At 36.8% G+C, this 25,328-nt stretch overlaps 1 protein-coding gene across 5 annotated transcripts in view; it reads left to right on the top strand.

The window, feature by feature from the left end:
* NSD2 (nuclear receptor binding SET domain protein 2) overlaps positions 1-25,328 on the top strand; it is a 151,352-nt gene that overhangs the window by 74,659 nt on the left and 51,365 nt on the right. For all 5 annotated transcript variants that reach the window (XM_084626525.1, XM_084626523.1, XM_084626522.1 and 2 more), the window contains 6 exons: positions 1,484-1,628; positions 2,673-2,750; positions 4,255-4,373; positions 7,073-7,145; positions 8,192-8,316; positions 23,641-23,772. In XM_084626525.1, the coding sequence (XP_084482651.1) occupies positions 1,484-1,628; positions 2,673-2,750; positions 4,255-4,373; positions 7,073-7,145; positions 8,192-8,316; positions 23,641-23,772 (672 nt within the window). The remainder of the gene's footprint in view (positions 1-1,483; positions 1,629-2,672; positions 2,751-4,254; positions 4,374-7,072; positions 7,146-8,191; positions 8,317-23,640; positions 23,773-25,328) is intronic.

The raw sequence follows: 25,328 nt of genomic DNA, 5'->3' as shown, positions 1-25,328 counted from the left end.
GGGGATTTGGGGCTCCTAGCTTCAGCCACAGGGCGGGGTGCCCTCAGGGCTCTGGACTTCAGCCACTGAGCAAGGAGGAGGGCTTGGGGCATTAACCCTGGAGTTGGGAGCTCAGGGGCTTCTGTCTCTCGGGGCTCCCAGCTTTAGCCCCAAAGGTTGGGGGGCTTAGAGCTTTAGCCCCATGAGTGGCACCGCGGCTCGGAGCTTTCAGCCCTGCGAGAGCACTGGGGCTTGGGCTCTAGGTTTCAGCTGCAGGGCCCCACGGGGCCCTGAAACCAGCTTGCAGCCCCTTTGGGGCTGCGAAACACTGGCATATGCTGTGGGGTTGGGTATGTTAGGATAGGGTTAGAAGTGACATTGAACCAAATCTTAGTGATGTAAGCAAGGCTGGGTGCTTTATTGAAAATAAGATAATGAATGGTGCTGGTTTTATTGGTGGTTGATCTTGTGTTCATCAGCAGAAAATTTGGGTTGTTGTTTCCTTCTCCATTTAGTGATTTTACTGTTGGAGAATGTGGTTTTAGGGGCCTAGCCTTCGGGTGTCTCCTAGTGTGTGTGGTGCTTTTGAGGGATGCCTCCTCGGACCAGTGATAGCGGGGATTTGGGAAGATGAATAGTACTCAGTCTAGAACATCTGAAGGTGGTTATGATTCAGTTCTCCAGATCTGTAGACCAGAAGACTTGCATGTTTTTAAACCACATATTTGATTTCACTTTAGTATCCCATTTAATATTTTTAAGCTTTTAAATTTAGTATCCGCTTTTCCATTTTTGTTAAACAGACTTCTCTATGCTACCTTACTTTCCAAGAGTATACGATCAAATCAGGGCCACTATGCTTAAAACTCAAATGTTTTTGTATCCTAAGGATACCTGCCACACTTGGGCTTCTTCATACTTGATTAGATTAAACAAAGTATAAAAAGAAAATACAGAATGTAATCTAAAATATGTAAAGTGGTCTGGGAAAATGTTAACTAAATTATTGCCAGCATGTATAATAATTAATCTATCTGCCAAACTACTTCTAAATACTTCTAATTACTTTAGTGGAATCTATGAAGGCCATCACTTGTTTATTCCAGTAGTGTTCACCTAATTTTTTATTGTGGTATTTATTTAAATTTTGCTACCTATGAAATTACAAGGATTTTTTTCAATGATGTGGTTCGTCCATACTCAGTATTCTGAATGTTAAAAGGGGTCCAAGTTATTTTTTTAGAATTATTTACTGTACTTTATAATTCGTGCTGCTGAAATCTGTGTTGCTAAAACCTTATTTTTAGGGATAAATGGGATATGTAGGGATAAATGGGATATGTAGGGAATCTTCCAATCTGTACTGTAGTAGTTCTTTATGAATATAGTAGAAATTTGAAGTGGGTTTCTATGTGTTGAACCACTGTATTAGAATAATACAAGTATGTACAGCACTCTTTTAATGTTTATCTCTTTAATGTATGCCCCATTTTTGCATAAACAGGTGGTTGCTGAACATCCAGATGCTTCAAGTGAGGAGATTGAAGAACTGCTTGAATCGCAGTGGAACATGCTTAGTGAAAAACAGAAAGCTCGCTATAACACAAAGTTTGCCATAGTGACCTCTCCCAAATCTGAAGAAGACTCTGGTAAACGTAAAACTGTGCTAGTGTACTCTAACTAAATTTGATATACATAGTGATGTTAAACTAAGCACATATTTGAGACCTGTAGGGAAAACAGCTATCATTGTTTTCTGGTTTTAATTCTTGGTGTTTGTGCCAATAGGAAAAGAATGCCAATGGTTACAATAAAAGCAATCCATGAAGTCTACATTCCTTGCTCATTGTTCTACAAAGTTGTTATATGTAAACATTCTACTGTTTAGAGATTGGTGGTTTCTCCTTCTTCTTCTGCCCATAAGCAGTTGCCATTATCTTCACTGCCCACTAAATGTGGGTGGTGGGAATGGGAAAGTCAGGCATTTTTGTTAATGTAAACGTATGGGTTAGTTCTTAAGAATAGTTTAAGAAGTGGTTTATAAAATATAACCAGTACTGTCCTTTCTTTATATATATATATGTATATGTACACACACACACACACATTCTTAAAAAAGTGTTACCTCATAACATTCATTAGCTCAGGAAGCAAGTGTTCCAAACTTTATTCTAAACCTTTCTTCCATTTTGGCATTTTATTGTGGTGTACTGCAAAGCTTTTAGGACAGCATAAGAAATTGCAACATAACTTTTTTGCTGTTAACTAAGATTCATGGTCTTGATAAACAACAGTTTATTTAGAATTTTGATATGATAATTTGAGTTCTTTGGAGTAGCTTCCTTGAGAAGGAAGAATGGAGGGTGTGTGGCATTTTCTTGACCCTTCTCAGTCCAGTTATAAATGTCTGGTATACATAGTGTTTTACAGCACTATAGGAAGGCCTGTTGTGGAAGTATTTGAAGCTACCAGGTGCTGCTTTGGGCAGTGACAAGAATGAGAGGGAGTGTGTGAAAGATCGTCAGATTTGAAAAAAAAAAATGTATAAAAATGGCAGTCAGTTTTGTTATCTTTGTGTGTGAAATAACATTTTGTGGAAAATTCACGAAGTTTTTAACAATTTTAAGTGTCAAATATTTGGATATCCTTTTTTAAAAAAAACAAAACAACAACAACATTCTGTATCTCTCAAGGTTCATCATTGAAGAATATTGGAGAGGCCAAACGTAAAGTGTTTCAAGACTCACCTAAAAGGAGATCAAGATCCAGAAGTAATTGAAATTTGTGTTATGTGCAATTAGTTCATCATTATAAGTAGCTATTGAGTGTACCTTTTATGTAATCACCCACGTATCATAACCTCTTTATTTCTTCTCAGATGTTGTCGTCTTTAACTTTAGAGTTTTAATGGATCCCAAATTAAATATCTAAACACTGTAGTACTGAATTTTGTTCAACTTCCTCAGTGTCATATTGCAAGAAATGTAATTGGAATTGTACCTGTACCAGGTGTTGCTAGTACATATCTTTGTGTACGTTTTCAGTTCTCTATAAATGAAAACATGTCAGTTCAATCATTCCCCCATCCAGACCTTACCAGAAAACATATTGGGTTTTTTGTTTTGTTTTGTTTTTTAATGCTGGCTTTTTGTAAATAGCAGGTTCTCCTGGAGCCATTTTAATTTAAATTTGCAGATTCAGAGCTGCTTTGAATTTAAGATAATAAAAAAGTCCTAAATCAATTGGATATAGAAAAAAACCCAATTTGACAACTATTTTTATTTTTAAGGTTGCCTGCCTTTATTTGAAATATTTATCAGAAATCAGTTCCCATTGAAACAGAACACTTCTGGCTGTAGAGCAAATTTAAAATGGTACTTTTGCAAAAGATTTTTAGATAATAAATTTATGGTCTGGGACTCTGTAATTTCTCCATGTTAAACATGCAATGTGGTCTCTCAACTGGAGGGTCAATGTTAAGAGTAAGTGTACTAGGTCCCATCATGCATCATAAATGAACCAGACCTCTTTCTAAGCCATTATCATACCAACTGTACCTCAAAAAGGTAGATAACTAAACTTAGTAAGTGGCTATGTAGACCAGTCACTGACCTTTTGTGTTTGAGCTTTACATTGAAATTAATCAAATGAATTATGATGTAAAGAATTCATGTACAATAAGTTAAGTAATCTTATTAAATCTTCTTTAAGGTTTTGGTTCACAAAACAGAAGTATAATGGAGTTTTTAAGGCCTTCTATACACTTGTATGTTTAAAGATAGGAATTGCCATGCAAGAAAAGGCCAATGGTCCATATGATGGGTGATATCCTGTCTCTGACAGAGGCCCCTTAATGGATGTCTCCAGTACCTGTATCTATATCCTTGGGAAAACTTAATAAAAGAATGAGGAAGACATTAAAAACTTTTGTTCAGTGGTAAAGCACAGTTATAGCTTTATAGAACAGCTCTTTTATTTGATAGGACACAAATGTGGAAAATTATATATTCAGATTTTAGACTAGTGCTTATGCAGATGGATCTGTCTTACTAAATAAGTTGATTATTTAGCAATTAGGAGTTTGGATACATTTTAGAACTAGCATTCAGTAATAAAAACTGGACCCTAGGCATCAAGGGGTTAATCAAATTTGTTAACATTTTTAATCTTTTTTTAAAATAATTTAAAAGAAATATAATTTAGATCAGTTTAAGATAATTTCGAAGTGAGCTTTAGATTTTTTTCATGTAAGTTTCCCCCATCCCCCACCCCAAGGTAACTTACATGGAAATAAAAGAAACCAAAAAAAGAGGACAAAGGAACCTTCAGAAGATTTTGAAGTTCAGGAAGCACCTAGGAAAAGACTCAGGATGGATAAACAGAATAATCGGAAGGTAATTATATCATTGGTTTGTTTAAGTCAATTATAGCAGCACCAATCACTCTGCCATAGTTAAGTTTGTCAGCATTTCCATTTTCAGGATTTAATATTTACTGGTTTTTAACTGCATCAAATGAAGCAACTGTAAAAATGTCTGTTTGGATGCACTTGTTAAAAAGATTTTGTTAATTTAGTGTTGAGGTGGAGACATCTGAAAAGAGGTCCTTACTAGTTATTTGAACCTAGCTGAAAAAATATACTAATAGAATTCAATTCCCATGGGCAAGGGCTCTGCCCACTGGTTTTCTTGCTTTACAATTTCATCCCTTTTCTGTGTGTCAAAATGTAGAGATGTATGTGTGAATGTTACCACCATTTGTCTGAATCAAAGACTGTGTCCTTAAAAATAAATAAAGTACAAATAAACACTTCTAAGAATCAAATTTAAACCTATAAAGCAGTTTAGGCTGGCATGGTGTCCTGAACTCCAATCTGTTATATATACACTGCAATTTCTAAATTTAACAACTTGTTGTTCAGATAGCAGGCCTTTAACTCGCTCCTCTTCAGTCTCTAGCTTGTTTGTCAGAATTAGATCATTCTCCTTCTTTGAGAAGTGTCCATATGGGTGCTCCATTGTAGGGACACAGACACACCTACGGTGGAGCACCCATTGGGGGACACATCTCGAAGAACCATCTTTACGACACAAGGTGAATAACTTCTTTTATAGACTTGCCTAGATCACTAGGGATTCTGTTTATAACAGTGATCCCATACTTTGCAAACTTTTAGGCGTGTGCTTAACTTTTTGCATGTGGGTAGACCGAGCAAACTCTGTAGGACTAATCTTATGAAAACATAAGCACGTATGTAAGTGTTTTCCAGATCAGGCCTTAGTAATATAGTATATGAAGATTTATTGTAAAATAGCGTTGTGAATCCCCTGGGGAAAGGGGCATTGTGATCCAGTGTTTAGTAAGTAATTTGGGAGCCCTGAATACATACGTGAATGCTCTTGTTATGCCTTTAGCTCCAGAAGGTCTCAGACATAGCAGAATGGTTGCTTTCTTATTACTTTGTATGAATCGCCTTTTACCCGTTTCCTCTTCTTAGAAACCTAGAGTAGTTCCAGCTGTCCACTTTATCACCATAAACAATTTAAAGATCACTTAGCTGTCATCCACCTATGGAGTGGTGAAGAGGATTGAAGCTGCACTTCCCGTTCTTTAGTTTCAACTCAGTGGCAGATTTTTAATATCCTCTGTCCTGGGGAGTAAGAAGCTTTGGGAATGATCATGAACCTTTGCTCCTTGCGAAGGAGCAGTGTGTTGCTATTGCTATTCTGTGCCCTTAATTATTCTTTATGAAATTAAATGTTATAGAACAAAATGATTAGGTAATAATACATATTCATAGATTCTGTCTGAACAATTTGTAACTTATGGCGCATATAGAAATCACATCGGCACAATGGGAGCTGCATTAAAGGAGCATAAATATGTAACACAAGCAAGGACACTTTCAGTGAAGAGTGAATCAGACCATGGATCCTCAATCATCTTATTAAAAAATACATCAAGATATTTATGAACCTGATGGAACTATAGCTTCTAGTTGTCTCAGTGATAGGAAGTTTATGTAAACACAGGCTAACTTATTCAGCAAAGAATATGGCTTATGGATAGGCAAAACTGCTATTGGTTTCCATTAAGGTGGGTTTTTTGATCCAGCAGGGCCACTTCTTCCTCTGTAGTCTGGCGTTGAGGTATTCTACAAAAGTTTACCAACTCAACAATGGATTGACTGAGGAAAATCAATAAATACTTAAGCTTCCTTTAGAAAATCAAAATATATTTGCAGTTGGGTCCTTCCATAATGCCCGTCTTGTTGATCAGATCTGCATCAATTTAAGGTTAAGCAACGTTGGCTACTATTTGCATGATTTACTACCTCAGTGGATCCATAGCTCATAGTTAAGATATTCATGGCAATCCCTGTTGCTTAAGTAATTAAGGGAGGTGCCCTATTTTTGACCAGGTGCAATGTCCACAGTCAAACAGCTGAATGTAAGTTCCCAAATTTCTCAAAATACTTCTTGGCCTAAAATATTTGACAAGTTTCAGTCTGACACAAATTTATGCAATATCAATATTCCATTGAAAATAGTATTTTATAATGGAAATGCTGGCACAACCTTTAACAATAACAGTGCAAAAAAATGACACTGGTACAAGTAGTGACGTTGATAACAAGTATCCGAGACTTAAAATTCAGTGCAGGGTTGATCCTCAAATTTATATATTTCTGCTGCAGTTACGTTAGTAATGTAAAGGTTTTAACTTGACCAGTTTGGACAAAAGAATATTAAAGCTGACTGAAATGCTTTGTCTTCATATAGCATTTTCCTTTTCATGCAGGGGTTCATATTTCAGTTTCAGATGGATAGGTTAGACATTGAATATCAAGTTGGGTTTTTTTTGTTTTTGTTTGACAGTTTTATAGCCTCTGCAATTGGTGGTTTATAAAAAATAAACATGCCTAAAATGGAAACTTACCATAGCTGAATTACATTACAATATAGACCAGGATGTTTGCAAAGACATTGTCTTTCTAATAACAGAAATCCAAAAGTAATTGCCACCTTTATCCAATCACTCATAAATTAGGAGTTTTTTTTCTTTTTTCTTTTTTATTTTTATTTTGTGACAGAGGGAGACAAGCAATGACAAAACAGCAAAAACAAAGGTCACAGAAACCTTCTCTTCACAAAAGAACCAGTCAGGTAATGTGGTCAGAATAAGTTTTAATTAACTTTTTCAGTTAAATCATTTAAACTAAACAGGTTGTCTGAGACAGCCATCTAAACTTTGCTGAAGCCATATTGAGTTATATTCATTAAACCCCATTTTGAGGGGTTGCACTCTTTTCTGCACTGCCAGCATTTTGCAGTACTATATTTGATTGAAATTGTGTATTGCTGATTTAAAGCAGCAGTTCTGAAGTTCACCATTTGATGGCATCAAATTAAAACTGTTGCCCATTGATATTGTAAAGTAGCAATATAAACCTTGCTGTTCAAATGCATGATTAATTATACATTTATCCAATAAAATAAGTGTATATAGTAAATAGTGACCATCAAACTTAAATTCATGTGTGATTCAAGAACTTCTTTATAACAATTGGTTGATGGGAGGCAATGTGGAGAGTTGAGAGGGAGTTGTAAAACAATCTTGTGTGCTAAATGGTTCATTGATCAGATTTGTTAATCATGCACATGTTTAAGGTAACTTTTTTATAAGAAACACAAGAACACATGTATTTAATTCTTACATTCAGTTTCAAAAGTGTTAATACACTGCAAAAAGATCTAAACTAATATACGTGGTATTGTTGCTATTTTTAGTGTAAGCATCCAGTTCCTTTAAAAATAACTTTTTTAAAAGGGGATGTTAACAAAGTGAATCTGATTTTGCTGAGATCATGTAGGCCTTCTAATGTAGTGTTTGAGCAAATTAGTGTTACATCTCTTTTTAAAAAGTCATAAATTACAGAGTATTGTAATTTAAAAATATTTAGCAAGCTCTTTGGGAAATTTTTAACAATATTTTTAGTACATATTTGTTTAATTGGAGATCTCTTGAGTCTTCAAAACGCATCATTATTTCAAAAACTTAATTGTGCACTGCTTACTCAGTACTACGTAGGCGCCCAGAAGACATACCTACACAATTCCTTCCCTTATCTGAGGGAATATTTTAAATGGCTTCAGGGAGATAACGTTTTAAAGTTCCAAACTTCACTTTGTAAACCAAAATTATTTTACAGCAACGAAAAATCTGTCTGATGCATGTAAACCACTGAAGAAGCGAAATCGGGCTTCAGCAGCAGAATCTTCAACTCTTGGTTTTAGCAAGAGTTCATCTCCTTCAGCTTCCTTAACTGAGAATGAGGTAAAAAAAAAGTGGTGTTCACACACAGCCATATAGTTACAGAAAGTATCAGGTGTAAATCTTTTTTTAAAAACACAGAACAAAAAAAAAATGACAGATTAAATTCTCTAACCTTGCTCCTAGATGAGTTACAGTTCTGGCCTCTGTAAAACCTGTTAGTGTGTGTATTGCAAATTCATTTATTGTAACAAACGTCCACTTAGGGACTCGGATATTGTGTTTTTTAAATGTATTTACCAAAAAAGTTTTTGAATTGTAACCCTCTCTTAGAAGCAAAGTAAAATGCCAGTGTGTTGTGTTTTTTCTTCCATGGATTTTATTTAAGTGTCAACTATGTTAATTACATTGTGTAACAAAACTGTCATGTTGCCATAGGTTTTATATTGAAGTAAGTTTCTTGATCCTCTGTATTTGGTCTACACCAGTCTTGGACAGTTTTCTGAGCAGTGGCCTTTATTCTCTCAATCTTTTTCTATCTGTTCAATTGGGTACTATTTCTGTGGTGCAAATAACTTAATCTCCAGCATACTTAAACAGGCAGTGAAGGATGTATCTTTTTGATATTTACTTATCATAGTCTTAGGTCTGCCTATTTGGTATTGTAACTCTCTCAATTGACATACAATAAATTAAGTGTATATTCATATACAATAAATGGAATCCATTCTACAGGTCATCTGTACTGTTAAAACAGCCAAAGAATGGTAGCATGAGAAAAACCTATGCACGCTGTTCTAAAGGGGGTTCCAAACACTTAGCAGGAACAGACATAGGCAACCTCAGAAGTTCATATTAAAAAGTCAAATGTTAAAAAAAATCATGAAGGTTTTAGGTTAGTCAAAGTAGAGAATTAGTGTTTTGTTTGCAAGGCAATAGGACTTCAAGCTGCAGTTCCTTTCACTTCTCCCATTTCACTGTTTTGTTGAAAATCTAAGGTGCTCAGATACCATCATGAGTGCAATATAATATAATATCTAGACTGTTTTCTGTAAATGGCTTATTTTTACAAATCGGAATGATTGCACATTAACTGCTGTGTATAGTTACTATGATTTCCAAAATGTCATTCTCCCAGGCCCCCCCCCCCCCCCCCCCAAAACCCACACAATAACGACAAACAAACAGCAACCAAAAAACACAACAACCCTCAGGAAGGAATGCCTAGGTAATACTAGTTCTCATCTTTATCTGAATCAGCTGATTTCCTTCTTTTGGCTTAAGCTTTCCACTTTTTTGGGGCAACTGTTGAGGCTTTCTGCCTAATGCTGTATGTGTTTGTGGAATTTGACTTGTCAACCAAATCCACGTAAGGAGGAAATTGTCAATCTGTTTGGTTTAAAATGTACGTCTCTTGATGTTGTAATCTGGGAAGACATGTTCTCTGATTTCTAAATATCAATTAAAAAAATTCACTGTCCAGAGATCTTTTTTCAAAGGCTCAGTTGTTTTAGGACTTAAGAAAACCTAGGGTCAAATTCTGTTTCCACCTACAAATGATTGTGAGCCAAATTGTGCAAGCTCATGGGCTGAGTTGGAACCTCTCTGAAATCTCCGCTGCAAACTCTGCACTATGCAGTGCAAATGAGATAAGAGGAAAGGAGGAAGAGCAATACACACTATTGCCAGAGTTGTGCTTACACAATACAGGTTTGCAAACAAGGAAGTGAATTATTTTAATGTTTTCTAAGCGAGGTTGAAAAGAAATTTGACAACTTAACATTACTTAAACTTTTCACAAACAATGGAGACTTCAGAATAATAGTCGGTCATGTGCTGTGTCCTTACCTGGTGTAAATCATCACTGACTTTAACTTATACCAACTAAGGATTTAGCCTAGTGAGTTTTCTATGGTGATAGCGATTATGCCAGTAAAAAAGGAAAACATGCTAGGCATTTGCTTTTGAATTTATTAGTGATTCTTCTGTGAAACAAAATAATATGTAAATAAACTTCGGATCTTGTGGGTGGTTTAAAAAAAATGTGTAATATTACTTTAGCGGTTGCATGTTTGGCAATGTAGACATGTGGCCTAAGGGTGTTAATCAACAGAAAAATCTCCTGGTTGGTAAAAGAAAGGGAGCGTTTAAAAATAAATATAAAACAAAAGATGAGGTGATTAAGCAAAGTGATATTTGTTTTTATGTGAGAGTGGTGCAAAGCTAATTGATAGGATGCAATTCTTTTATATTAAATATATTTGATCTGCTTTATATTTTTTGTGGTCACTTTTATAGCTTAAAGTGTTGAGTTAGACATTGTCTTTTAAGGTGGATGAGAAAAATAACACATACCCTGCTTACGTATGCACACACATTCACAGTGCAATGTGGAAAAAATTCTGGCCTACTTGCTCTTTTCAGTAAATGACTGTAGATTGATTCCAGGACGGGACCAGATTCAAATACAACAAGATACTTTTCTGGGATTGTTGGAAGCTGCATTGAGCCCTCTTACATTTGTCTTCATTGCTACTAATTTTTATGAAGGAAGTATTTTAGTTTAAAACAAGGGAAAATAAACTAGTTATATTAAAAGGGACTTTTAAAAAGTTCTGTATAAAATTCACATGAATAATCAATTAAGTCCAAGATTTTCAAGTTAATAGTGACTTTGGGTACCTAACTTAAAATACCTTAAAGGGTTTTGATTTTTCAGAGAATAGATGCTTAGACTTTTGAAAGATCAGGCCCTTCAAGGTGTCTTAAGTTGAGCACCCAAAATCACTAGTCACTTTTGAAAATCTTAGGCTGCATCACCAGATGAAACTTAGTTTTTAATTCTTTTGTAGTTGTTAATGTAGATCAACACCTCAGAAATAAAACTACTGGTGAATCTAATTTGAGAGAGAAGTAGTTAATTTTCTGTATATGCACTTTGCATCAGAAATGTTTGTCTTTATATCCCATATGAAATGTTATTTTTGAAGTGAAAGTCTTAACGAATTACCTATTGTGGAATAGAATTAGAATTTTATTGTAACACTGCAAGGCTGTAAAGAATGAGAAAAGTCTTGTATATTATATAGAACAAACTGGTATAACACCATGAAAGTTTCATGATCTTTATGAGAAGACATGTAGTTATGTCATTGATCTCTTTTTAGAGGATAAAACAAGTGGTGTTTAGTTTTACTTTTTGGTTCTTTACATAAAAAATGGAGTAGATGGGTAAATTTTTATGTATTGCATGTTGGTTCCCTTAGAGTGCAACTGTTTTGTTTTTTGTTTTAAGCTCCAGGCCCCTAGGACTGGTAGATTATTGGCACACATCTTTCAATGTGTTTGCAGTGAGGCATACCTTTTTTCAACATTTCAATCAAATTTGATGGATATAGATTACATTCAGTAAAATGGGTATACTTTTTTTAATATTTCAAAACAGATAAAGTATCATCTTCATGCAGTTTAAGGTATAGGTACATTCCCAAACGTTGACATGGAAAAAAGCGTAAGAAGTATGGGACTTAGCGTATTCTAAGTTCTTAGCCAGGCTGTCATTTCACACACATGGGAACAATGAATTGAGTTGGCCATCACACAGCATTTTAAAGAAACTCATGAAAGGGTTTTTCCCATGCAAGGAGTTTAACGGTATTCTATTAATACTGCATAGTAAATTCTTTGTCCTGTTATGGAGAAAACTCTTAACTTAATTAACACGCAGTATCAAACAAGGTGGGTTTCTGTTCATAACTACAACATATAATGTTTAGAATGACATAATGTTCCAAAACATCGACTTCAAGTTGTACTGTTTTTGCATACAGTAAATAATTCTGTCACTATCAATTTGTGGCAGATTTGTTATATCATCTGTTTTTACTGGTGTTAGCAAATACGCACACAATGGAGAAATCTTAAGACAAGGTAAGATATTTGATTAAGAAGACAATCCCAATAAAACATGTGCAACTTATAATTAAAACACCACTTCAATTCCATTTATCTACACAGCAGTCTAATTTTACTACAGTATACAGATAGAATCCTCAAAATGCAATGATTAAAAACATATAAAGATACTATCTTAGGAGGAGAGATCCCAGAGGATAGGGAGAAATGAGTTCACAGGATTTTGAAGAAATTACTGTGCTAAAGAAAAGTAGTTCAAGCTGTTCTTGCAGGCCTGGAAAACTAAAATCTGTATTTCTAGCACTGTTTTTTCTAGCTATCCTAGATAATCCCCTCTGCAAAACAATATTTAAGAATAAAACAAAATGAAAAATCATTTGAGGCCCTCCACAACCTGCAAATCCAATGTCTACTGGAGTTTTTCTTGTCTTTGTCCTGTGCACATTAGCAAGAAATGTTGGGGGGGGGGGGGGAATTAACTTTTTGATATTTTTTTTCCCTATTTCATGCCACCAATAAACATCTGAAATGGGAGATCATTGCAAGTAACAGAATTTTAGTCTTTTACTACTTAACATCACCCAAGGCCTGCAGTAACTGAAGAGATCTGCGTTGCCTGCCATACCTTACTGCTTTATTTGGATGCTTTCACGTTCACATGAGAAAGTTCTAAGCTTGAATGTTGTTCTTTGGCAACACGTTTTTTAAATAGAAAATTGAATTTCTCATGTATTATTCTCATCTTGTAAGCTCTTTGGACTTCCAAAAGTTGAGATTCTGTTTATAACATGTTCACATAATGTAGGTTTTTATTCCGCATCCATCACCATGGTGTCTTGAATACCTGTATGGAATCAATAATATTAAATAAAGTTCCATAGTTGTTGTTTATATTCCAGGAATATTCAGCAATGCATACCTTATCTGAAACTTCAAGCACTGCTAATGATAAAAGGTGAAACATGTCCTAGACTTTTTACTATCATAGTACCGTGTACACTTATGGCACAATATATTTAGAGAATAACATACCCAGTTTAACAGTTCGGGCCAAAACATAAATCTTCAGTTCAGGATCTCCTATACTGAAATAAAAGAAATTTTAACCATAACTCAGTTGGCTCTGTCAGTTTTTCTGTCTCTCTCCACAATAGATTTTTGTCTTCTGAATACAGTCTGTCATTTGCACGTTGAGCTATGATATTCCCATATCGGTTTTACTTAGATTGAAAAACCACAATAGTTAAGCTGTTTCAAAAGGTGAACAAACAATTAAAGTAGGTTCTTTATGATAGAAAACATAGTTTTGGTTTGTCAGAAGTCTCAGGCCTGGTCTACACCTAAAAATTAGATTGACCCCGTTACATTGTTTAGGGCTTTGAAAAATTTTGTGCCCCATGCAATGCTGTCAACCTAACCCCCTTGTAGACTCAGCTGGAATTTTTAAGGTACTAGCTAGCTACTGCCTCTTGTAAAGGTGGGTTGCCTACATCAGTAGAAAAACTCTTTCCATCACTGTAGGAATCATCTACACTACAGTGGCACAGCTGCAGTGCCGTATGTGTACCACTGTAGCGTAGACATACCCTCATGCTCAAGTTTACACAGAAAACTATTTCCTGGATTACTATGGCACAGAAATCAAGTCTGTGAAGTTGCTTCAGGGCTTAAAGGGTGGATGTCCTTAGTCTTAAGAGTCGTGGAAGTGAATAGCCAGCTTTCAAGTCCAGACTTCCTGAAACAACTTCTAAACCTTGATTTCTGTGTGATCGTAATCCTACAAATGTGTTTATAAAGGAGAGGGAGGCTGCCTGATCGAGGATGCCACTTAAGCCAGCCCAGTGTCTTGAGAAAACTCATAAACTGTTTAGTGAGGAGATGGGGGAGGTCCAGGGATGTCTAGGGAAAGCAAGGCATTTGAGTTGGTCTTGTTTGTAATTCTGTAGAAATGATTTGTTTAACAGACAATAGTAGGAGCAAGTGAAACCTTTTTGACATACCCTGTTTTCATTTTAAATATCCATTTATTAAAAAAAATGAATTTGCTGAGTATTTTTTTAGATTGCGTGTGATTCTAAACATCAGTGCTTAGTTAAAATGGGAAATTGGGAGGGCTAGCTTTTCTGGTACTGGGAACGTTTTTCTTTAATTTCTTGGATATCTGTCTGATTATAAAATGTATAAGCACAATGTTAGAAGATAATAAAAGCAAGCAATACGTAACTAGGAAGTTGTGACTGAACATGTCTTGGGTACAGTGTGAGATCTAAGACCACATGCTGTATAGCATTTGGGGAAGTGCTGTTACACATGCACAGTGTTGGTATTATAACAGGCATTTTATGCAAAAATTAAATAATAAAAGCATGAAGGGTGAGTCTAAGGAAAAAATAGTTGAAACTAAAATTACACTTCTGGTGGCTTGGAAATCTGAAAGGAGACTGGCTATGTGAAGAGCTAACTCTACCTTGGATTCCATTCTGTCTGTGTATCAAAGGTGGAAAACAAATAGTAAAAACGTAACTAACATTTTTACAGTTTAAAATGCTGTTTGTTTTGAGCCTTACTATGCTAGAGAGGATTTGCATGTTGCTGGGAAAGCTTGTGTAAGTCAGGGCGACAGGAAGGAAAGGTTCATAATACTAATGCTATGCACAGAAAATGTACTTAACCCTTCCTAGCTCTGCATTTGCTAACACATGATGGACAATATTCAAAACTTGCTTCTGTTTCCTGACTTTCATATTCTTGCATCAGCAAATATTTGCGTTTTTTTCTAGGCCATTTAAAACTAAGTGATGTCTTGGTTTTGGGTGTTTTTTTTTAAGGAAAAATACATGGACAATGAGACATTCAAGAAGGCTCTATAAATACATTTTTAAAAATTTTTAAATTTGTAGATAATCATAAACCTAGGACAAAAAAATCTTAATGTTTAATTTCTTTAGGTTTGTTGTAGGCTAAGGGCCAGCTGAGAAAAACAAATTGCATTTTCTTGTCTTCCTTTATTTTATTTTATTTTAAATTCTTGGACTGCAGATTGGATAAGTGCAGCCTTCTTTTGCTTATCATTCTGGTACCTAGAATTCCTATACCCTTCTCCCCCCCCCCCCCCCCCCAACCTACAGCATTTGATGGTTTTGCATTGGCCCCTTGAGGTTTTTGTATTTAATATTTGGAGCTAACTGTTTAAAAAGTAGTATGTTTTTCTGTAAAGAAGTGTGTATGTGGAGGGAGTGTATGTTGCACATGCTTTTTTGTTTTTTTTTATTAAATGAAACTTCAGAAATAACTTACTTTGGTACGTGCTCATTTGAAACTCAGGCTAAGATTTCCTGTCTGCGCTGCCTGACTGCTTATCACAGTGTGTATGGAGGCCAAACTGATTAAATCAATATGTTCAGTTCACTTTATACATGAGAAATTCCTTTGTTCAGGTGTGGAGCCCATGTTAATACTTGGCGTACATCCACTTAGTTATTATGTGAAGTGGGTGTGTGCAGATAACCTTAATTTTAAAAAATCATTTGCTCTAGTTCCCTATGGTATGGTGAATTGGCTTGCTGCTCCATCGATATCCGTTAAATACAATGATGGAACTGGCATCAGATATTTGATACAAAAACATTGTGATAAATTACTCTACTTGTAAAAGGAATTGCTTTATCTCAAATTTGGATTAAATTCGTGTGGTATCTATTGCAGTGTCATAAATACTTATCCTCTGAGCCAAGACCCTTCTGATGAATGATTTTTAGTTGGCAAAATAATTATAGCTTGCAACTGATGGGAGTTTTAAATTAAGAAAATTGAAAAAACTGACTTTTTTTGTACATAAACACTACTTTTAATCCCCCTTTCCCATTTGTTCCAGAAGAAAACACACTGCCAAACAATTTCACTAGACACATTAAAATTAGAAAAACTAACTCCAGAAAATATACACTGGTTCTTGGGCCTTAAAGTTATCTCAGCTTGTAAAGACAAACACATTATTTCTTCCTTCTTCACTCTTCCCTAGTACCCCCCACAAAAATTGAATATGAGCATACCCTCATCTCTTCAACATCTGTTTTCTCAGGAAGGAAACTGCATTAGTCCACAGAACTGTCTCATTGTTTTGTAAGGTCCATTGAGGTTTTATTGTGCATTATTATGTACTCGTTCTGCACAATGCTGCTCAGCCAAAGTAATAGAATACTGTAGAAAATATTGGGCCAATATTTGCGAAATTATACCCATAAATATGGACTAATATGAACCAAAATTTAGGGTCTGTTACTGGTTTAGTTACAATAGGTTTGTGCATCAAATACTGTGGTAAACAAAGCATTCTTGTTATGTAAGGAAACAATAGTGAAGAGAGCTTTTATAAAAATTGTTTATGTAGCTTTCTTAGAAATATGTTTACCATTGTCAAAGACAATCTACTAGAACTCTGCCTTTGGTAACCCTGCAAAGGACTGTAAGGCAACTGAAAGGTGTATTTCAAAAAAGGAGGGTGGATGGGGAAACTTCGTAGGAGATGAGGCCTGAATATGCTCTTTCGTACACCAGTATAAATCTACAGTAACTTCACTGAAGAGAATGGTATTACACTAATACAAAATGTGTGGGAGAAGAGAATCAGGCTTACTGATGACATGCTTTGCTTGATTATATACTGTCATGTTTTATATAGCTTTACATAACTTTCAGTTGCTGAAAATCAGGAGAAACATGGCAATATTAAAACAAAATATTTTATAAATGCATCTGAAATTCTGCTTCTTTCAGTTTGACTCAGTACTACAAAGTCTGTCAATAACAAAACTATGGAGAAATTAAATTTTAAAAAGCAATGCACTTAAATTTCTTGAATAGACTCACTTTTTTAAAGATCTCATGTACTTAATCAATATTTAATGTATAGTATGCACAGGGAATATGAGATCTTCAGGCACTAAAGGAGAATTTGTTACTCTTGCAAGTGACTTAATTGAATGATTAATGAGGTCATTGCTATTTAGGTGCCAAGCAAAGTCCCAAAGTAAAATCTTGGCCCAATGGAAGTCAGCAGCAAAACTCTCATTGACTTAAATAGGGCCAGAATTTCACTCCTCCTTTCCCCCAGTTTCCAGTGAAGAAATTATATATTTGATTTCTAAAACTCCCTCCCTGTCAATTGACTATAAATCATTTGCTGCTTTGTCAGTACTATGCTGGGTAGATGCTCCAGAGGCCGTCCTTTCTAACAACTTGGGAGAGGAGGGGAGTTAGGGAGAGACTGTTAAAATCTTTTACTGATTACCTATAGCAACTGTAAGTTTTGATAGTACTCATGTTTCCATATAGGTTGATGACTCACATTTTATTTTGTACACAATGCACAAAAGAGTAATGGAACACTGAACTTTTAAGTAAGGCCACATTGAAGAAAACTGCCAATTTTTACAGTAAATATTTTAAACAAATGTCTACATTGACTTCAGCTTATTTTCCCATTAGTGGGGTGTTTTGTTTTGGTTTTTTTTTGTTTGTTTGTTTTTTTTAAGTAGTAATATTCTTTTGTAGGTGTAAAAGGACACATAATAAAATTAAAATTGCAGGCTACCCATAACTAAAAATATCTGGTCTTGCCACTATGAGTGATAGTCACCCTCAATTTTGATTGAACATCAAGAAAGAGAAGTTAATTGTATGCAATTTATGCCTTATTAAGGAGATTACTCTACTATTTAAATGAGCATGTATTCACAATCAGTGGACTTGGGGTAAATTCTAGTAAATAGGAACTTACATTTTAACCCTCCACAACCCACCCATCAAAAAAGTACCAAATATGCAGAGCACTGCAATCTAGAAGCTTGTGCTTGATCTTTTGCTTGATGCTTTCACTATGAAATATTTTAACAGACACATTAAAATAGTAATCTTCTTAGTTATGTTCCACTCTAGAGGTGACTGCATTACAGTGAGTGAACTGATCCTTAATTATACTTTTGTTAGTTTAAAAAAACAAACACTTTTGGATTAAAAAAAAGTGCTATGAAATTCTTTCATCACCCAGATTAATCTGAATCCTTCCCACAATATCAGACATTGCTTAGGGCATGAGCAAGGCACTGCCATCTCTGTCTAGCTTGGGTCACACTTTGCATGTGTCCCGTATGTCAAGTCCCATGAGTTTTCACTTCTCTGCTTGGCATAGGGTTTCTTTCAGTTGGCTCCTTTTTACATGTACCTCCTGCTGCCCAATAGCATGCCTGCAATAGCAGACACTTTGGCTTTATTCTTAATACATGTGCTAGATATTTCCATCCTCTTTTCTGGATAACTTTGGAGATAGGAAATTGCTGAACTAGCTAACAAATCTTGATGAGATGAAAGCTAAAGAATGTGAGAACATAAAGATTATGATGTGGCAGATATTTGTGAGATTCTTTACATATGAGAGGTTCATGAAGCATGGTTATGAGACATATTTCTCCACCTTCAGAATGACTTCCGTCTACCATCTTGCCATAAGTGGCAGCAAGACTATTGTTTCATAGCAGCAGCCCACATGAGGCACTTGGAGGCTTTGGTGCAGAGTGGGATATAGAGGTATTGTTACTGACTACATATGAGACTGATGAGTTTGGAGAGAAGCTTCGATGGAATTGGATTGTTGGAGAGATTACGTTGTGGAAGTGGTTAATAGTCATGTTTGAGTGAGTGTTTCGTTAGGTCTTTGCAGTCTGCCCCCAGTTTGGTAGTTGTGTCCTTTCAGTGACTATGGGCAAGTCTACACTGCAAAATTAAGTTGACTTGACTTACAGCCACTGCAGTAATTAAATCATTTTTGCATGTCCACAGTATGCTGCTTGTGACAGCAGTGCAAATCCTCACCTGAGCACATGCACTGATTTAACAGTCAGTGAAGGGCATTGTGGGGGCGGCTTCTGAAAGGCAGCAACAGTTGATGTAAAAAATGCAGTATCTACACCTTCCTACATCACCCTAGGCACTATGCCTCTTGCTAAAATGGAGTTAAGTCGGTGTAGTGGGCGAGTTACATCAATGGGAGCTACATTTCAGAGTAGACGCTTAGAGTTAGGTCGATGTAAGCTGCCTTACATCGACCTAACTCTGTAGCGTAGACCAGGCTTACCTTAGAGTGACAGGGTTGAACAATGCTACTGTGCATTGAAAACATGAAGCACTTGGAGGATAGAAAGAGGGATTATGGGAAGCTCTGCCTGTCAGTTTGTGTGGTAGTTGTGGACGTAAGCAAGTTATGTGAAATTGTGTTGTGGACATAATGAAAAGCTGATATGTTTGATTTTAGTTCTGTTAGCTCTGGTCTACACTTCAAAATTATGTTGACGTAAGGCAGCTTACGTTGACCTAACTCTGTATGCATCTACACTAAAATGTAGCTTCCACCAATGTTACACACCCACTGTACCGACTTAATAACTCCACCTCCGTGAGAGGTATAGTGCTTAAGTCGATATAGTTAGATCGACGCAGTGTTAGTGTAGACACAATGTTGCTTACATTGACTCTTGTTGCCTTTCAGAAGCCGTCCCATGATGCCTCACGCTGGACAGTTAAATCAGTGCAAGCGCTCCTGGTGAGGATGCTCACTGCCAACACTAGGAGCACAGTGTGGACATGCAAAAGCAATTTAATTACTGCGGTGGCTGTATGTCGACATAACTTAGGTTGTCTTACTTTTGTAGTGTAGACTTGCCCTTACTTTCATGTATTGTTATACTATACAGGTATAACAGACCTGATCAGTGGACACTGTAGGGCCATTGTTGATGGGTTTGTCTCTGTTCAGATATATGATACAGTCTGGAAAGGTATTTGAATGGTGGTATAGTTGTGCTTTTTTTTTTTTTTTTTTTTTTTGGTTCTGTGTAGGCGGTCTCCCTCAAAACTAGATTTGGCTGAGAGTGTCTATGTTATGTTAGTATCCCAGGAAGGTGGTAAGATGCCTTTAGTATTGGTGTAGACTGTAGATTGCCTTGTTACCCTAAGTGGGCTGATTAAGTCCATCACCGCAGTTGCATGGAGGTGCGTGGGTTGATCCTTTCTGGTGGTGCCAGTGTTTATGCACATGACTGTTGTATTTCAGGGTCTATGCTGATTTCCTGTTAGCTTCTGGGTTGAGTTTAAGGTATAAAAACCCAAATAGTTTAGCACTTGCCCTCTGCTGTTTTGACATTGAAATATTTCATAGATTACAAAGCCAGGAGGTACCATTTGTGGTCATCTAGTCTGACCACCTGTATAACACAGCCTATGGAGTTTCCCCAAAATAATTCTTCGAGCATATCTTTAATTAAAAAAAAAAATTCAGAGAAGGTCTTATGCTAACATTGCTCTGGCTTAAAGAAAAAGGAGACTGGGAATGAGGAAGGCATTTTCCATGTGAGGATTCTGGAACATTCTTACCCTTTGATGCAGCAGAGGCTATGTTAATCTTTAAAGCACACTTCACCACTCATCTCTCAAGTTTTTGGGAATGCTTTTTGATGATCTTTCTTTGGGGAGCAACTAGTATTGCTGTATTTTATTAATTTTACATTTTGTAGTTTGTGGGGTTTTTTTTATTGTTAAATCATATAGAGCAGAGTTAGGTGCTCTGAAAGGAATCAAAACTTAACAGCTCCTGCATGTTTTGTTTAAAAATTATCAATTTGAGCCATCTGTAATGTGAACATACTAGGAAGTGAAAAAATGGGAATACAAAATGATTTAAATACTGCTCATACAAATTAAAAATGTGATTATCTTAAACATGGTCAGTGTGTCAGATAATTTAAACCAGGATGGAAATGGTTCTGTATTGCCACAAACTCCAAATACTGTCTGTCTCAAACTCATTTTTCAGTAAATGGCTGCTGCTAGTGGTGCACTCAAAAATTTCATTTTCAGCTTAAAACTATATGAAACATTATTTTAATTGATTACTTTTCTCAGAGAAACAAAGTTTCCTTTAACTATTTAAATGCTGAGATTTTTAAAACTGCTAAACAAAATTCTTCAGTGTTTTGAAATGGGGAAAAATCCTTTAATATGTGAGTATAGATATAAAACACACATACACAGTCCAAGAGGATTACAAGGACATTGTCAAACTATGTTTTTGTCTTTAAAATTACCGTTTTTAATCAATTATTTGTAAAACCCTACAGCCTTTCTGGACCTCAATTATAAGAAATTTCCTGTTATCCAAATCAGGATCATCTCTCTTACATCAGTTAACATTAACATTCATTGTTAACATTAACAAATGATTAGGGGTCTAGAACACATGACTTATGAGGAGAGGCTGAGGGAGCTGGGATTGTTTAGCCTGCAGAAGAGAAGAATATGGGGGGATTTGATAGCTGCTTTCAACTACCTGAAAGGGGGTTCCAAAGAGGATGGCTCTAGACTGTTCTCAATGGTAGCAGATGACAGAACGAGGAGTAATGGTCTCAAGTTGCAGTGGGGGAGGTTTAGATTGGATATTAGGAAAAACTTTTTCACTAAGAGGGTGGTGAAACACTGGAATGCGTTACCTAGGGAGGTGGTAGAATCTCCTTCCTTAGAGGTTTTTAAGGTCAGGCTTGACAAAGCCCTGGCTGGGATGATTTAACTGGGAATTGGTCCTGCTTTGAGCAGGGGGTTGGACTAGATGACCTTCTGGGGTCCCTTCCAACCCTGATATTCTATGATTCAGTTATCCAAAACTTTATCTGAACATATTCGAAGAAACACCTTTTCCCCTTCTCCTTCCTCTCTTCCCATTGCAATATATGGATTTGAGCCTTTGTGTAAAACTTTAGAAGTTTGAAATAAAATGTCCTTGCCTACCAATTTTGTCTTTCTGCATTTAGCAAACCGCCCCCTCACCCAAGTTTCCAGGACCACAGAAACTCTCTACAATCCAAATGATCATATTTACAACAGTTATAGTAGGTAAACATTTTGGGCCTTAGAGTGGAGACATCTCTTACCTGTTTGAAAGCATTTACCAGTTTTAGCAGTCTTCCTAAGAGCAAATATCTCTTACAGGTAGAAGTTGCAAATAGGTAGAAATATTTTAAGTGTGAACACTGTGTAGATAAGCTAAGATTATATAGATATCTGGATTTAAAAATGGGTTTTTTTCCTAATTTTTCGAAGATGATTTAAACAATCAGGCCTAAGGATCACCCTGCTCTAGGGAGCCAGCTGTGTCACCAGATGTAGAGCATGTACCCTAAAGAATAGGGTTTTTTTAAAAAAAATTCCAGTTACATCTGAGAGATGAGCTTGCAGGTGTTTTCCTGTCACTGTATTTCACAAGGGTAAATTTGAATATCTGTACCATAGATATCAAAAGGGCTTTAATTCCTGTTTTTGGAATAGGACTAGAACATTTAGGAAGTCAGCTGGATGTTTTGTAGCTATCGGAGTCAGCATAAAGGGCCATTTCATTTTCATGCAATGTCTCCAAGAGAATTCATTTGTGTATTGAAATATGTTAGCTAGGATGACAAGTACCCGAAGTCTTCAGCTTCGCTTTAGTGTAGGGCTAAAGTGGCATTGATAGCCTGCCTCCATAATGTTTTCATTGTAGAAATCTTCAGGAATGCTGCACTACTGTTTTGACTTGGCTTCTGGGTCTGATGCTTACTTTAAGAGGACAGTTTTGCAGTCCTTTTTATTTAGAAGTCTTCACAACATGCTCTTCACAACTGCTCTTCTGGGGTGAGGGAGGAATTGATTAGACTCCTGCTGGTAGGAATATGCAGAGGCCACCCTGAAAAAGGGGGAAAAATATTATTTACCATAGTAAAGGTGATTCTGAGAGTGTTGCCTCTGCTTATTCACACTACAGGGCTACCTACCTTTCCCTTTTCCTTGGAGCTGTGCACTCATGAGACTGAGATTTAGTGGAGCAAGTCTAGGTAGCTGGGGATGTCCTCACATGTTCTAGGCGGGGCACCAAAGTTCAGTTTTATGAAGTGATGTTTCTGCTGTACCAGTGGGGCAGTGCTTTTTCTGCAAGGTATCGAAATCTCAACAGCACTGATTGAGTCTAATAAGTGTGAATTTGCAGACAACGTTCTTCAAAGAAACACAGTTACTAACACGTGTTTTCTATGCCTTAGACAACACATTGACCATTCATGTGCATATGGTACAATATGTTACCTTTGACTAGTTATAATAGAAAAGTGATTCTAAAATGGCATGCAGCAAGAACTTGAGATTTTTATCTACAGTATTTGTTTAGTCTGTGAAAACAATGGTTAGTCTTTTTTATAGGGCATCCACCAACATGTAACTTCAATTTTTTTAAGAAAATTTACTTTTGTGTGGCAAAGCAAATAATAGTCTGACACAGTCTTAGTCTAGACTTCTATCTTCATGTTTCCTTTAGTAACTTTCTCTCACAAAACTGATTACACTCAGCCATTTTCCTCTGTGAATTTGATAGATTTAATGCATACATTTAATCTTCAGATCTCGGATGGTCAAGGAGATGAGCGATCAGAGTCACCCTATGAAAGTGCAGATGAGACTCAGACAGAAGCATCTATATCATCCAAAAAATCTGAGCGAGGAGCAGCAGCAAAAAAGGAGTATGTGTGTCAGGTGAGAGACATTAGTTAGTCATTTGTTACTGTTGGATTTTCTCTCTAGAAACATTTTTTTTTAAAGATACAAAACTGAGACTGGAAATAGGGTTTTGGGGACTCAGGGGGAGTTAATGCTTCATCCAAGCCTGAGTTATTTACATCTCTTCAGGGAGGAATAGTTTAGTGGTATGAGCACTAGACTAGAAGAGAGGGATTGTTGAATTCTAGTTTATTGCTCTATTTGACCATGGACAAATCATGTAGCCTTTCCACTTTAGTTTCCATAACTGCAAAACAAACATAATACCTTTCTCAAAGGAGGGCAGGTAACTAGTTAGTGTTAGATTGTAAACCCTACAGCTCAGAGACTTGTCTTTGTGTGTGTGTATTTGTAAAGTGTCAGTGACTACCACAGTGAGACCCGGATTATGGCCTCTGGGCACTACTGTAATATAAATAACACTTTAATGATGGTATTGGTATAGTCAGGCTTTTTTAAAAAAAATTAAATGCTGCTACCAGTATTTAAAAAGGGATCATTATTTGTGAAATGAGGTAGCGTACATCAGGGAATATCTGGTTTGTCTCCAAGGGCCAAACAAGCAAATTCTCTCTCTATCTCACTCTTTACATATAGTAATAATGAAATTACATTTATTTTAAAATGCTGAGGTGACTAACCACTTAAACTGTGCTGTCATTAGAGCGTGGTAGTTTCTAGTAGTTCTTCGAGTGCTTGCTCATGTAGATTCCATTTTAGGTGTGTGTGCACCCACGTGCACAGTTATCGGCAATTTCTGCCTTAGCGGTATCCGTTGGGCTGGCTGTGGCGCTCCCATGTGGTGCAATTATCAGGTGCTACCAGCCCTGCGCCCTTTCAGTTCCTTCTTACTGCCCTTTAAGGTTGGTTGGAGCACCTTGTCTTACTTCACAAGAGCAGCAGCGTTTGTCCATTGACTGGTTTAGTGGTTGTTGTACGTAGTTTAATAGTTAGTTAGTTGATAGTGTGTGATAGTCAACAGAGTCCCACTTGGGAGTTTACCCTGAGCGGGGCATTCCCCGCTCCTCCCGGCTTCAAGCTGTGTGCGTCATGCAGCAGATCAATGCCGATCAGCAATCCGCACGATGGCTGTCTTAAGCGTCTGGGTGAAGGCCACGGGAAAGACAAGTGTACCATCTTTTGCCTACCCAGAAAGAGCAGGATATTCTCTTGAGGTCATTATTGATAGAGGCTGCTCTTCATCCGGCATCGGAACCCTCCACCGCGGCACCCACGCCCAATGCTTCAGTCTTGGCGTGCATCGCCTGCATATTCCATTTCGCCCGCGCCAAAGAACAGGCTGAAGAAAAGAAGGCCCTCAGCACCAAAGGAGAGAGGGGCCATGGGCAAAGGACTTGTGTCAGGTCATGCGCCTGCTATGGGGCTTCATGGGGGTACTGTAGAGGTCGGACCCATCAGGGCCCCCACTCCCACCCCAAGCAGCAGGGGTTCCCAGCCAGTGATGGGGCCTTGAGTGTCCGAAGTGGTCCCAGTGGCTGCGGCTCCGCAGGTGCCGCGCCAGGTGACTGATA

The sequence above is a fragment of the Lepidochelys olivacea genome (genome assembly GCF_965140295.1).
Source record: "Lepidochelys olivacea isolate rLepOli2 genome assembly, chromosome: 4".
Lineage (NCBI taxonomy): Eukaryota > Metazoa > Chordata > Testudines > Cheloniidae > Lepidochelys > Lepidochelys olivacea.
The sequence above is the reverse complement of the archived record's forward strand: the minus strand, read 5'-3'. Positions and strand labels throughout refer to the sequence as shown.